The sequence below is a fragment of the Choloepus didactylus genome, chromosome 6 (assembly GCF_015220235.1).
Source record: "Choloepus didactylus isolate mChoDid1 chromosome 6, mChoDid1.pri, whole genome shotgun sequence".
NCBI classification, from domain to species: domain Eukaryota; kingdom Metazoa; phylum Chordata; class Mammalia; order Pilosa; family Megalonychidae; genus Choloepus; species Choloepus didactylus.
Genome location: NC_051312.1, coordinates 136,442,410 through 136,457,120, shown reverse-complemented (window position 1 = coordinate 136,457,120; position 14,711 = coordinate 136,442,410). Strand labels below are relative to the sequence as shown.

Below are 14,711 nucleotides of genomic sequence, written 5' to 3'. Positions count from 1 at the left end.
AATAGCTATTCTTATCTCCATTTTACAGATAAGGAAACCAAGGCTCAGTGATTTGTCGAGGGTCATACAGTTGTAATGTGGAAAAGCCAGGACTCAAATCTGGCTTGATGATGATTTCTACAGACCTCAGTTTTCTCATCTGAGAAATAAGGGGATTGGATTAAGATGGCCTCTAAAGGTACATCCAGCTATCATACCATAAGGCATGCATGCTTTTTATGCCTAGCTTTCCTACATCTGACATAGCATGGAAGGCTGGTGATGTAAAGGAGAGAGAGACTGGACTGCAGGTCAGTGTTAAGAACTATGGAGAAGGCAGGTCCACAGAGGAATCAGTGCTACATAGCATCTGAATGAAGGCATTAGACTCCATCCCCAAATCTGCATTCCCCCAAGGCTAAGAAGTATTGGGAGGAGAATCCCAGTGGGCCCTTGGCTCTCCATGTTCCCAGGATGCCTGCCTCACTGGCTGCTGCTGCTCCGATGCATCTCTCTCCCCCACTCCCCATCTCCTGGGCTTCATTCCGTCACAACCCACCAACCCCAATTAATGACACGCTCCATGCCAAGGAGAGCAAACTGTGAAGAATGTCTTACCAGATTAGTGAAGATATATGTGTAATAGGCTGACACCATTCCCAGTTCAGCTGCCTGCAGAGGGAAGAGAAGGAGATTAGAGAAAAAAACAAAAAACTACTTGAAGTGGTTAAGCAGAGAATGCCCTACGTGCCCACCATTTGTGGGACCCTCCACCCTTGGGCACCATGCAGAGTAGAACATCTTCATTGGTTCTTCCATTGCTCTTGAGCTTGGAGGAGAGCGAACAGAAACACTGGCCTCTAACCCTACTCTCCACCCCTGCAGTGACACTCACAGTAGCGGACATTTTCCTGCATAACACACTCCCATGGATATAATAAGATCGTTTGGAAATCAAAAAGTCTTTAAGGGGAATGAAGCAAATAAAACAGACCAGACCATAGAAATTCATAATCACTGCAACTGCTATCAATAACTATGGCTAACCCTTACCCACTAATTTGTACCTGCCAGGCATTATGAAAGCATTCTACATGGGTAATGAGGTAGGCACTATATTCTCCAGCCATTAAACAGTGAGGACACCGACACACAAAGGCTAACGTGTAGCACGTCTCATAAATGGTCATGATGAAATGTAAACCAGGCAGACTAATTTCAGTGTTCTAAGCCAAACCCTACTACCTCTTTATGTCTACGGGGATACTGATGGGTCTACTGATACGGCTCTCTCAGGGGCTGTGATACAGATGAGAGAGTCTGCAGGCTGGAAGCAAGTCCCAAATTAACACCATCTCTCTTCTGCCCACTCAAGAAAGGCTCTCAGAATGCAAGTGGGACTCATAAGAGTATTCCTGAATCTGCAGTAATGCAAGAAACAAGAGAATCATCTGCAAGCGTTGGTCCTTTATTAGCGGTAAGTAACAACTTGCTTGTGACAGGCCTCAATGGTGATCAGAGAATAACAGTGTGGCATCATTCTGAGCTCAGAACTGCTACTGGAGAACAGCATCCCTTTTGTCTGATCTTTGCACCCATTATAATACCTCTAACCGACCTCCCCTGTCAGTGTGCCTGTCTCTGAGTGTGACAAGCAGATCAGGTAAATAAGGAGCCTAGCTCTCCCCAGAACCTTCACCCCTCCTGAAAGTCTGCTCAATTTTCATAAAGCCTGCAGCCCCAGGCCACTGGGAAACCATTTTTGGCCTGACTACGGAGGTGCATGGGGGAAGAAACAAGACCAGGGATGATGTCATTTTCCTCTTACACAGTGTTTATCTCCCAAGGGACTCAAATAACTCTGTGAGCCCTGCAGGAACCCTCATGGGCTCCTTTGCAGAACAGGCTGGGGATTCTATTGTCATCACTCACGGGGGAAAGTAGCTCGCAAAAGGGCTTAGTGACTGGGGACAGGTCACACAGAGCTTCATGCTGGAACTCAAGCTCCTATCCGACACCTTCTTCCTCCAAGCAAAGCCCCATTTCCTTCTCCACTTCCAAGAGTTTAGGGTGGCATGGTGCCTGCCCCAGCCCCCATGCTCACGGTGTCACTGCCTCCTACCACTGCCGGGGAAGGCTCCTCTCCCAGGAGAGGGCTCCCGAGTCCACGGAGCCCACTGATTACAGGAACAGGTTGAGGGTGAGGGACTGGGGGAGGGCACATCACACAGTTAAATCTCGTTTTATGAAATCTGCTGTCCTAAAGATAAAAGACAAGAGATCCTCAATTTTTAAGACCTGAATGCTGGGTAAACATGGAGTTCCTTGCTGGAACAGCCGCTCAATAAAGTAGGGGATTACGCTGCAAATCCTCCTGAAGTCAAGAGACAGCAAGAGTGCTGCCAAGCTCCGGGGGCCAGGTTCACATGTGCACAGGCTGGGACTGCTCATGCTGCCTTCCCACGTGTGGCCAGCCTTCTTGAGAGCCCTGGAGGCCCTGGGGAACCCCCTTGCCAGGCGGACAATGGAGCTCCAGGGAGGCACAAGGATTGGCTCCGGGCCTGGCCTGGTGGTGAGCCGGCACACTGGGGGCCACTAAGAAGCTAAAACTGGAGAAAAGAGAATAGACTCTCCCTAAGGCTCACTGGTCACTGGCTCCAAGATCTCAGGGATGGAGGCCTATAGGCGGTCTAAGAAAACTGGCCACTGGCCACCCAGCAGAACCGTTGGCTACGAATGATCATGGCAAGGCTGTGTTTCCTTCAAAAGCACAGCCCCACAAAGAGGTTTCTAATGACAATACCCAGTATGGGCAAGACTCCTTGCTTTAAGACAGGCAGACCTAAAGCTGCTGGTGGGAGTATAAACTGTTACAGCCTTTCTGGAAGGTGATCCGGCAAATCATATCAAAATCGTTAAAAGCCTGCATCCCTTTAAGTCAGTAATTCCACTTCTAGCAATTTGTGCTACGCAAATATTCATGAATGTGCATAAAGATTTATGTAGAAAGGTGTGCAGCGCAGTGTTATTTATTATAGCGAAAGGTTGGAAACCACCTGCCTCTCCAGCAATAAAGGGATGCTTAAATAAATTGTGGTGTATCCAAATGACAGCATATGATGCAGCCATTAAAATGATATTTGCCGGAAAATATCTAACAGCGTGGGAAAAATGCATGGCATATAATTAAGTGGAAAGAGCTAGTGACAGAAGAATATGTGCAGTGTGATGATAATTTTGCAAAAAAAAAAAAATAATAAATGTGTATCTATAAAGGCAGAGGGACATCAAAACTTAATTGTGGTTATCTCTGGGCTATGGGATTATGAAGGATTTTTATTTTTCTTCTACATGCTTTGCTGTATTTTCCAAAATTTCAACAATGAACTTGAAGTCTTATTACTAAAAAAATAACATTAGAACCCAGCTTCATATGTTGGGAGCCATGGGAATGTTCCTGGGAAAGGGGCTGCCCCTTGGAGGCTCCCACCTGGGGGAACCATGCCACAGGGAGCCGGGAGGACATCGTTTACTAAGCAGAAGCTCTCGCCACTGGTGCCCCACTTTCTCCGAAGAAGACACCTCAGCTTGTATCTCTCGTCCCCTGAAATTTAGAGGAGCTTCCCATCCTTGATGACTTCATCCATCATAGCCCCAGACTTGAGAGAAGAAATGGAAATAGGAAGATGAGAGGAAAATTCTGTGTTCGAGTGTGTGCGTGTGTTAGAGAGAACTGAGTGCATGCACACAGACTGATGTGGCTTCGGAGCTGGGAAAATCACTATAGCAACGGGCTGAGGGGCCAGCCCTTGGTACTGAGAGAACTCATTCAAATCTGTTATTAACTCCGAGACAAAAACTTGCTGGGGGTGGGGGGAAGGTTGGCAGGGAGCGGGAGAGAGAGGAAGGGAGAATCTTCCAACTGTGTGCCGGACTCCTTGCAGCTTGGCAGAGGTTAACGAGGAGCCCTGCTCCCCCAGTGGAAGGCGGCAGGGTGTGTTTAAATGTGCAATTAAAATGGCCTTAGAAGAGGGGGAGCCTGGAAGCAGAGTCCCTCCATGTGAGGGTGCCAGCCCAGCTGAGCCCCCAGCCCGGGGACAGGTGCCGGGTGACTCCACGGCGGCCAGCTGTTCCAGCTGTTTGTCCAGCCAGGGCCCCCAGAGTGCCAGTTTGCACATGGGTATATTCAGATTCAGGGGCTAGCTGTCTGTCTGATTTTCTGTCAGGAAGTCTGGGTCAGGCTCATATCTGATACGTACAGGGCTAAACCCTGGGCAATTTTTGTGTTTTTTTAAATCTCATAGAGTCTCAGTTTCTTCATCTGTAAAGTGAAGATATTACACCTACCTCACGTAGTCATTGAGAGGATTACATTGGGAAATTACAGGAAAGCACTTCCTAAACTGTTGTATGCCCTGTAAGGATTATATATAGGACTGATATTCAGCAAAACATGCTGGTGCAACCATCCCAGTTATCAAAATAAAGAAATACTTCTATATCGCTTGGCAAACAGCCTCTGCCTCAAGCCCCCATCCCCTAAGAGCCCCCCCGGACCCCCAGCCCCTCCCAGGGACCCACGGACCTCCCCACAGAGCCTGGGCAGGGTCTAGGTTGGCTGATGTCTCGGTTGGTGCTGTGCTGTACCAAGGGTTAAATATTTTTACCACCATCCCCATCAGCCTGCTTTCTCCTCTCAGCTCTCAGGAACCGCACATCGAAACCGAAGCACAGCGGGAGGGAGGTCAGAGAGTTCAGGCCCAGCCCAGGCTCCAGGGGTGGGTTCAGGAGGCCACACAGGCCACGGGGAAGGGGAGCTGATGGGGGTGGGGGGTCTGTTAGAGAAGGATGCTCAGCTCCTCCGGCACCCGCCCACCCCGACTCCCACCTTCAGGAGGATGGTGTGGGACATGGAGGCGTTGGCATGGATGATGATGGTGGCCGTCTTGTCGTCCCGGATCTCCTTGAGAAGTGGGGTGGGGTCTCGGGTGTCATCCAGCATCCGGACAGAGAGGGTGTCCTTGGAGATAAGGAATTGCCGGAGCAGCTTCTCTAGGTTTAAAAGGCCTGGAGGGGGAGAGAGGATGGAGCCCCTGAGGATTGGCAGTGCTGGCTCAGGAGACAGGTGGGCAGAATGGAATAAGCGAAGCCTTGGGCTGCAGGTGCTCAGGAGCTGCCTCAAAACCTAAACAAGTGTCTTAACCTCTTTGGGTGTTAATGATCCCATCTGAAATAAGAATTCTCCTGCGCTCCCATCGCCTGCCCCTGCTTCGGCTGGAATGCTGTTCTAAAGGAGAGAACATGGCTTCCTTGGGTTGTGCGAGAGAATCTCCACTCCTCCTTCCATCCATAGAGGCAGCTTTGCTCAGAGGCCAAGACCTGGGTGCCAGACACAATCAGGCCTGATCTCTTTTCCCAGGCAGCATGGTCACTTACTCACGCATGACCTTTGGCATGTGGCCAGGATTCTAGGACTCAGTTTCTTCATCTGTGAAATGAGAATAAAAGCAGCAGCCGGCTGGTAGGGCTGTTGCAAAGACTAAAGGAGGTGAGTTCTGAGGCGCTTAGCCCTGAACTTTACACAGAATGACCTCTCGCTGAAGTTACTACAAGCTCTGTAAAGCCTTTGTTTTCATTCTGGAGGTGGGGGAGCCGCGCACCTCAAGATCACAAAGCCTGGAACACGGGTCTAGCAAAAACCCTTTGAATTCCTAAAAGCATGGCAGCTGCATTTAGACAAGAGATTATGATGAGTATAAAAGAACAGGCTTTGAACTGCACTCCAGCAGGCAATAATCCGGAGGCCAGAATGAAATGGAAGAATGTGATTGTGAGCTAAGCTTTCGTAACCACTCCACCTGCCCAGCTAGGTGCTGCCTGGGATGGCAGTGGAAGGAGGGGTTTCAGAATGATGTCACAGAGATAAAAGGGTCTAATTCAGAGAAAAGGCATGCCAGAAGAAGGGAGTGAGTGTTGGGTGGGAGTGTGTATCTCCTGGGAAAGCAGGGCTCTCAATTCCAATGGATAGAGACCTGTAAGCATTTGCTCCCCAACACAATGACCGTGGTGACATTTACTGAATACTAATTGTGCTCCAGGTAGAATACTGAAAATTCTACATGGCATATCTCCTTTAACTCCTCACCACACCACAATCCTATAAGGAATTACTGTACCCTTGGTACAGTGGGGAACTTGAGGCATGGAGAGGATGAGGGAAGGGTTGGTTTTCTAACTGACCCTACACCGCTGGTTTCTGGATTGGCTAAAGGGATAACTGGAATTAAGTTCAGGGTATTTTGAATCCAACCCCTAAAGACTCCTCTGTGCACAGGTTATTCACCCTCGTGACCCTTGAGAATTTAAAGGTGATAAATATCCAGAAGGGACATTGAAGAGCATCTCATCCAACTCTCTTGTTTTGTGGGGACAAAACGGGCCGTGTCTCACAGGGACACAGGGACACAGCTGGGACGAGAATTCTATTTTCTTATCTCCAGCCAACTCTCTTCCATGGGATCAGGGATATGCCTTTTAGGGCAAAACATACCAGGAGGCAGCAGGCTCAGCCCCACCAGGAAGCCCAGGACACCCAGGGCCATTAGGGGAGAACAGCCTACACCTGGTGGTGGTGTTCTTAACATGAAGGTCAAGACAGGCAGCAGGGCTGGAGCCCAAGGGCCCAGATGATTGAGATGGGAACTCTGGGAAGGGTCCTTCCCTGTCCCCTGGCCCTGAGAAGGCTTCCTGGGATGCTGGAAGGCCATGGATGGGAGGGGAGAAGCCCTGGGAGGGCCTGTTATTGATGAAGAGGCTTCAGAAACAGCCCAGCTGTGTAAGCCACATTGGGTGGCTTTTCTTCCCTTCCAAACAGGCTGGGTGGAGACTTGTAAAGGCCCACAGATATGGGGAGGGGGAGTGTTGGGACCCTCACTGCCCCTCACCACTGGCCTCCACATTGGTGCCAGGCATTTCCTGTAACCCTGCACCAGAAAATCTGGCTCTTTGACCTTGAGAAGTCATCTGACCTCTTCAAGGCTCCATTCTTCATCTGTAAAATGGGTATAACAAGGCGAGAACTCAATGAGATTATATGGGAAGCCTGTTGGAACTGGGGTGCACTGTGTAAATATGACTTTTCTTGTAATTACTTATCATCTCAGGAGCTCAAAGGGTGGGCCTGGCTTGGTGAGGCAGCCTTCTCCCAGGCAGAAGGAAGACGGAGGCAAGGACAAGTCTGTGGGGGTCCCAAGGGCCAGGCATGGAGCTAACAGAACACTAGGAAGAGAAGATAGATCAGATACAGCCCCTCCCTGCCCTCCAGGAGCTTATAGTCCAGTGACTCACAGCTAAGCTGAAAACGAAGTTCATGTCACAGCACTGTTTTGTTGGGTGGCATATCTTAATCTGATTTTCTATGGGGCACCTTGCTTTGCCCTATAGTAAAATGGAGAGAATATTCACTGCATCTTCCTCAGAGATGACGTGAAAAACAAAAGCCTGCCTGGACAGAGATTCAAGCTCCTAGCCTCCCCCCTTCACCACCCCACCCCCCCAAAAGATGCCATAACAAGGAGGTGGGGGAGGCTGCAGAGATGAAGCTACAGCAGTCTCAGCTGTCTCCTGGGCTCAAGAAAAGATCTGTGGACAAAGAAACTCAATCTACTGGGGCTGGAAGTGGTGAATGAAGGAGCGGTGGCAGAGGCAAAGCCCATGGGTCCTGAAAGGGGGGCAGAGTAAGATGGTGGCGCCTGGCTGGAAAAGAGGCCAAATCCCTTGGGATTCTTCAGACAGGCAATGAGATTCAGTAAGATAAGACAGGGATGCTTGGGGGATAACAGCTGGATTAGGTGCAGTAAGGTGATGCCTGGCAAAGGCAGCCTGGGGACCCATTAGCCTTTTCACACTGGCAGATGCCTGAGCTCCCAGAGGAAAAAAATCCCAGACATCAGACAGACAACCCAGGGACCCTGCTCCACTCAACCCACAGAATCCCCCACCCTGTAACCCCTTGGCGTGCTCAGCTGCCCTTTAAACAAGAAAGCAGTTGCAACCTCCCACCTCATTCAACAGACTTTTTGGGCATGTCAAGAGGCCTGGCAGGGACAGGGGAGGTCAAAGGGCAGCAAGTCCTGGGGAGGCTTGCATGCCCCCCCCCCCCAATCACTTCTCACCTAATTGGTCCTTTCCCCACCTGACAGCACCTGGCACAGCCAGAAGAGCACCACACCTGGGCGTGAACACCAGCTAGATTAGTGTGGGCCACTCCTGCAACCCACCCGAACCTCGCCTCGGTGTCCTCATCTGTAAAAGATGGACAAGAACTACCATACAAGGTGATTGGGAGGAGGTCAGGAAAGCAGACGAGTGTCTGTCACCTAGAAGGTGCTCAACAAATCTGCTTTCCCATTCACTCCCCACCCGTGTACATCCTAACTGTCCTTCAACACATCTCCTCCCCTGAACCTTCTCTCCATTCTCCAGCCTTCTCCCCATTTCACCTCTCCCAAGTCTTGCAGGATATATTATCCAACTCACAAAATATAACCCTTGATTATAAGCAATAAAAAATATTTGATAGCGTCTAAGAATATGTGTGTGTGTGTATATGTAACACACATGATGCACACATACACTAATTATGTACATATGTAACATATACATCAATTACTTAACAGTGTTAGGTATTTTTACCAACTGGTACGTGGACTTCTGGAGCTCAGGGGTCCCCTTTCAGGCTTCCCCGCCCATCCCCGTGTGTGGCATGGATCTCAGTGTTTGCTGGATGGGCCTGAACGAGAGACTGTGGAGGAAGGAAGGGGTCTGCATCCTAACGGGCCGGGGCAGCCACAGTGCCAGACCAGGGAAACTGAAACCATGTAGCCCGAGGAGCAGCTGAAGGAATGGCGGCCTGGCCTGGAGAAGAGGAGCTTCTGGGGCCATGACAGCTGTCTTCTAGAGTGGGGAGGGCTGGCACAAGGCAGACTCGCTTTTGGCAGCCTCAAGGACTAAATCTAGGAACAATGAATGGATTGAAGTTACAGATAGATAGATTTCAGCTCAGCATAAGGGAGAACCTTCTGCTGGAGCTGTCTAAAGATGTAGAATGCTGAATATGAAGAAGTGAGTTCCCCGTCCCTGGGTGCAGTCAAGGAAATAGTGAAGTCTCTCTTGAATTGTTGTAGAGGGAATTAAACCAGCAGATGGAAAGTTGACCTAGAATTTTGATCTCTTTCTATCCCAGAGATTCTCTAAGTCTATGAATCAGAAAGAGGGTATTTTTTTTAATACTAGGAAGTGGAAGGAAACTGCAGAACTGAGAATGTGCTTTAGTTACATTAAACCCTGGCATTTTCCAATTGTCATTCTCCTTTTCTCTCCCTGAACTAGGAAACTCACCGAAGGCAGTTGCCCCCAGAGAGGTTAAAAAAGCTGCTCTCCTCCCTGCGCCTTCCTCCACCTTCACCCCAGCCCTCCTTCTCCTGCAGGACCCTTGGCCCAGCAGCAGGTCTGCCTGCCAAGTCTAAGTGAGAGGGACCTGGGGAACCTATTAGTCTCACTCAGGATGCTGCGGGATGGACGGATGGATCGATGTGAGACTCAGCAGGCCAGCTGTCCTGGGAAGGAGGAGGAGGCCAGCTTCTGGAACTGGAAGGCATGGGGCTGGGAGTGTGGGGCAGGTGGTGCTTGAGAGGCTGGGAAAGGCATAGCCAGGGATGAACACAGCCGCAGGCCAGGACATAAATACCTAAGAGATGGGTCTGCAGGAGACACCGAGGGCCCTTGTGCCGAAAAAGAAAATAAAACATCCATTACAACCTGCCTTCCTCTCTACCAGCTGATTGCTTGGCTAAAGGCTTCAGCCCTAGAAAATGCTCATACGGGGGCATGTTAAAATCTCATGGGAGGCAGCTGACATGGATGGTAGTGAGGATTCAGTGAGGTGATATGGGCTCTTCATCGTGCAGAATGCCCTACACCTCTTCACTCTTAATCTCCCTTCCCGGAGCCAAGCATGCACGACTCCGCTGTGATGCCCAAACCTCCTCTATGGAGCGGATTCAGACCAGACAGAGAGGATGAGGGCCCAGGGCATCGTTGGGCAGGGAAGGGGTGGAACAGGGAGCCCGAGGCTTGTCCCCTCTCACACCTGGGCTTCACCCCAGGAGGAGGCAGGGAGGGCAGGACCCCAGGGACAGAATGAGGAGAGGGGATTGGGGTGCAAGGCTTCTAGCTCAGGGGAGGGCCTGCCTTCCCACCTGGCTTGATCAGCAAGGCTGCCACCTTCTGTGATGGCAAGAACGGGCACGGGAAGAAACTGGCCTCGGCTCCCATTGCCTCCTTGTTACAGGGTGTGTGTTGCGAGCTTGGGTCTCAGCTAGTGGTGCCCTGGGAACAACCTTCAGCCTTTCCTGAGCTCCGTCACATACACAGTTGGTTTAACCCTCACGATTGCCCTGGGAGGTAGGTATTATTACTGTTATTTTGGGATAACAGATACAATAACTGAGGCAGGAGAGATTCAGTGACTCATCTGAGAGCATAAAGCTAGAGGAACGGGGGCGGGCCAGCATCCAAACCTAGGCTTTCTGATTCCAGGTTCCAGCCTCTGATTCACCACTCGAGCTTGCATGGGAAGCTCTCAGTTGTCCGGTAAAGGAGAAAGGCTGGGCCCCTGCTTCTGTCTCCACCGCAGTGTTAGGAGAAGCCGGGGGGTAGGGGATGGGGGGAGGTAACAAGAACTGTGTGAGCTTGTAAATGGACTTAATCTCTCTTTTCTTCAGGCACATAACGAGAATATCAATAAAGCCCATTTTACATGGCCATCATGAGGTTTAAACAAGATAATCAACTTTAAATGAGATCATGTAAAACCCTAAGCATGGTGTCCAGCACACAGTAAGTGCTCAGTGAATGTTTAATTTTGCTTCATTATGAATGAAAGCCTCCCATAGCACCTCCTGGGAGTGGCAAGGGGAAGGTCCACTACTGAGGCAATTATTCTCACACAGGACCCTGGGTACCACTCCCAACCCCCACTGCCAGGCCCACTGCCACGCCCCAGTGTGGCAAGGTGACATAACAGTCATTAAATGGGATGACATTCTGGGCCCAGATACTTTCCACCCAATTATTAGCCCCATTTTACAATGGAGGAAACTAAGGCTCAGAGAGGTAGAGTGACCTGCTTGACATCACACAGCTCAGAGCAGTGGAGCAGCCCGGTTGGGCTCCAAAGACAAGTTCTCTTTTTACTGCACTGCCCTGCCTCTCTCTCCCGCAGCACTTCCTCCCCAGTTGCAGGAACGGCCTAGAGAGCAAAGTCTGCTCTGCTCCAACAACCTGGGCTGGGTATAGCGAACACAGGGATGGTATCACAGCAGGGCCGAACCCTGCCTCACTCAGCTCCAGGTCCTGGCCTGGCCTCATTCACAAGGGATCCGAGGAAGGAAGGAAGGCAGGGAAACTCGTGTGTGCCGAGCACCTCCTAGGTGTGGACGTGGGGTGTCTCATCCTGTTAAATCCACTCAGCCATCCTGGGAAGAAAGTATCAATCCATTTTAGAGATGAGACAACCAAGGCCAGAGAGAGGTTGCGTTTCTTCCCCGAGGTCACGTGGGTGGTAAGTGGCCCAAGGTGTAGGGACACAGGACATGTAGCCACGGAAAGGACATTAAAACATCATGGCCAGCATAAAAAAAAAGAAATTATTTGAGCCAGGTGCACAAATACCAGGGAAGCACAGAGCACACTACACTCATAGCCACAAGGAATCAAAGGCTCTGGGCCAAACCTGTGGGCATCAGCAGGTAGCTCTGTGGCAGCGCTGGGAGATCTGATCAAACCGATCTGGTGGCCAAAGTGGGGAGCCCCAATTCCCCTCAGAAGCCTCCAAACAGCCACCTCTCCCGGGCTCTGTAAGGGGGTGACCAGGACAGCCACTTGAGGGCCCTCACTACATCTCCTCCCCCAGCCTCATTACCACTAGGTACTTGCAGAGGTTCTGATTTTTTTTTCCTATTAAAGGAAAATAATTTAATCTGCAATACAGCTCTATTTAATCCAAAACCTGCTTATTAAAAACCTACTTTGGGGAAGAAGGAGAATAAGTGGCATGGTTCCCCATGGAATGATCTCAGTTGTGCCTAATTTTGATGACTGCAAAATAGAATGAGAAGCCTGTTCCTAAGTCAACTGGCCATGTCTCTCAGCCCTGCATTAATAAGGAAGGCGGAAGTGTGTCTCTTCCTGAGCTCTGAGCTGCATTTCATCGCAGACCCTCATTTCCTCATTCTTTGATTAGATTTTTAATCCTCTTTGCCCTCGAAGCTCTCCTGCTTTGCCCCACCTTCCTTCCCCTGGCCAGGATGGGTGGGGGCTGGAGGCCCTCGACAGCACAGAAGGGTGAGTTTTCCAGGCAGAGGCAGCATTGCAGGGGGCTGAGGCGTCCCGCCTGGGCTGCGGACTCCACCTTCTCCTGGCCTGGGCAGCCTCAGCCCCTCCAGCACCTTGTCTTCCTGCTCAGCCATCCCAGACTCCTGCTTGAGGGAGGAAGGGGTGCTCGGCTCCAGAGAGAGCACTGCCCTTTAAATGGCACTGCTGTCGCTGCCAGGCAGAGCCTCCCTCAAGCTGTCTGTGCAGCCCAGGGGGATGGGAAGGGGCCCTGGAGGAGGAAGTGCTGGGTTGAGAGTCAAAGGACCTAAGTGAGAGTCTTGTCTTTGCCACATGCCAGTCATGTGACCTGAAGCAAGTTCCTTAACAGCCCCATGACTCCGCTTTCTCAGTTCTAGAATGATTGAGGGAGGAGGACGATAAAATGGGAAACCAGAAGTGAAAGTGCTTTGCAGTCTGCAAGGAAGTGTTGGAATATCAAGGCATGTCATTATTCTAATAAAATCAGCCCTGGGCAGCAAGGTGACAGTAATGCTTGGCACAAAGTAAATGCTTAAACATTTTAGCAAACCCCAGTAAAAGAGCTGAAGCAGAGGAAACAGGGATCGGCCTAGAAGCAAGAGGGACTATGGCTAGACACAAGAAAGAACTACCTGTCAGGTTGGTGAGACACCGCATCTGGCATTGTGGAAGGCTGCTGGCTAATCTTTGCCTGTTCTCTGTCTCTCAACACTCCCTCTCTGTGTGGAATGCTCCAATTTTTCCTGGAACAGACTTGTGGCAAGCATTTCCAGGGGGAGAATCCTCGATTCTGTCACTCCATTCAGTGGTGCAAGGATGTCACATGAGGAGGGCCCCTTGATGGAATGCAACATTTCCCAGCTGCATTCCATAAAATACTAGGGTCCCATGGGCTATTAAATCAGCATCCTTTTGGGACTTTGTGGTCCCACCTATCTGGAAAATGATAAGGTAAATAGTTGCTTTGGCTATAGGATTTGTTAAGCGTCCATCCCAAAGTGTACTGTGGATCTCCAAGACGGGGAAATAGAATAAATGTCACCCAAACTTTCTTTTTCTCCCCACAGAGCTCCTTTCCCACAAGTCACATCATTTAAAGCAGAGCAGTCCAGAAGAACTTTCTGTGATGATGCAAATATTCTATACCTAGGGTCTTCAATATGGTAGCCAACAGCCACGGGTAGCTATTGAGCACTTGAAATGTGTCTGGTGCAACTGAGGAATTCAATTTTACTCTCATTTAAATGTAAATTGCCATGTGAGGCTGGTGGCTACCAGGATCAGTTAGCACAGATCTAGAGGAAGCCAGTTTGAGAAATACTGATATGATGCTGTAGGTGCGCTAGACTGCGATCCCGGGTTCAATTCCCAGCTCTACCAATTCCTAGGCAAGTCAAGTTGGTTTCTGGGCCTCAGTTTCCTCTTCTTTAAAAGAGGGGGCTGGACTCTATGTTCACTGAGTTCTTGCCAAACCCTCTCCAAGGAGCTCCTGCCTGAGAATTCTACATGCACCCTGACTCCCTCTGAGTCCATTCACATTGTGGCACAGTATTAATTGCTTCCTGACCACAGGCCCTTCTTGGTTTCCTTACGAGGCTGCCACCTCTGGAGAACAGAGCCTGTATATTGTTGTTCTTTACTATCTCACCTAGAGCCTAGTGCAATGACAGTGCCCAGCAGACAACAGGTGCTCAACACATGCCTGTTGATTGACTGAGTAAAGGATCAGTGTGTTGTATACATCCAACTTGCTGGTCCCAAACAGGACATGCCTGTTGAAAAAGGCTTGGGGTCAGCTTTCCTTCTCCAAGTCTGAGGATCTCCAGCAACTCCAGTCTAATTCCAGTTCTCCAACTTCTGGGTTCTTTTTTCATGTACCCCAAACTGGGTTTCCCCCAAGGGCAGACCTGTGATTCAAATGAGCATTTGTCTGAGGACATTCCTCAGTGGAGAGAGCTTCAAGGGCTCTTGATTGATATGGAACCAAGTCTACATTCCCTTACCTGCCACTCAAGGGTCTCCCTCCCTATGTCCTTCCATCTTCAACCAATATCAACTCTACTTTTCAACCATCCCCTCCCTAGACACACCCTCAGGATTCTTTTCTCCCTCCCATTCTCCTTGTCTGGTATGTCCTATCTCTTTTCTCCACCTTTCTAAATCTTTTCATCCTTATGAGTCCATTTCAAGCCTGACCCTGAACCCCAAGCCTTACCTATCACTCCCAGGCTCAGGAACCTCTCCTTCTTAACTAAGTATATTGCTTATTTGACACAATATAAACCGCTTTGTGCCTTCTCAACCAGGTGGTCTTTAAC

The 14,711-nt window shown here is 50.0% G+C and overlaps 1 protein-coding gene across 2 annotated transcripts in view; it reads right to left on the bottom strand.

Moving 5' to 3' along the window:
• GRIK4 (glutamate ionotropic receptor kainate type subunit 4) overlaps positions 1 to 14,711 on the bottom strand; it is a 441,993-nt gene that overhangs the window by 147,906 nt on the left and 279,376 nt on the right. For both annotated transcript variants that reach the window (XM_037841751.1, XM_037841749.1), the window contains exons 6-7: positions 4,868 to 5,046; positions 598 to 651 (exon numbers count right to left, since the gene is read on the bottom strand). In XM_037841751.1, coding sequence (XP_037697679.1) covers positions 598 to 651; positions 4,868 to 5,046 — 233 coding nt within the window. The remainder of the gene's footprint in view (positions 1 to 597; positions 652 to 4,867; positions 5,047 to 14,711) is intronic.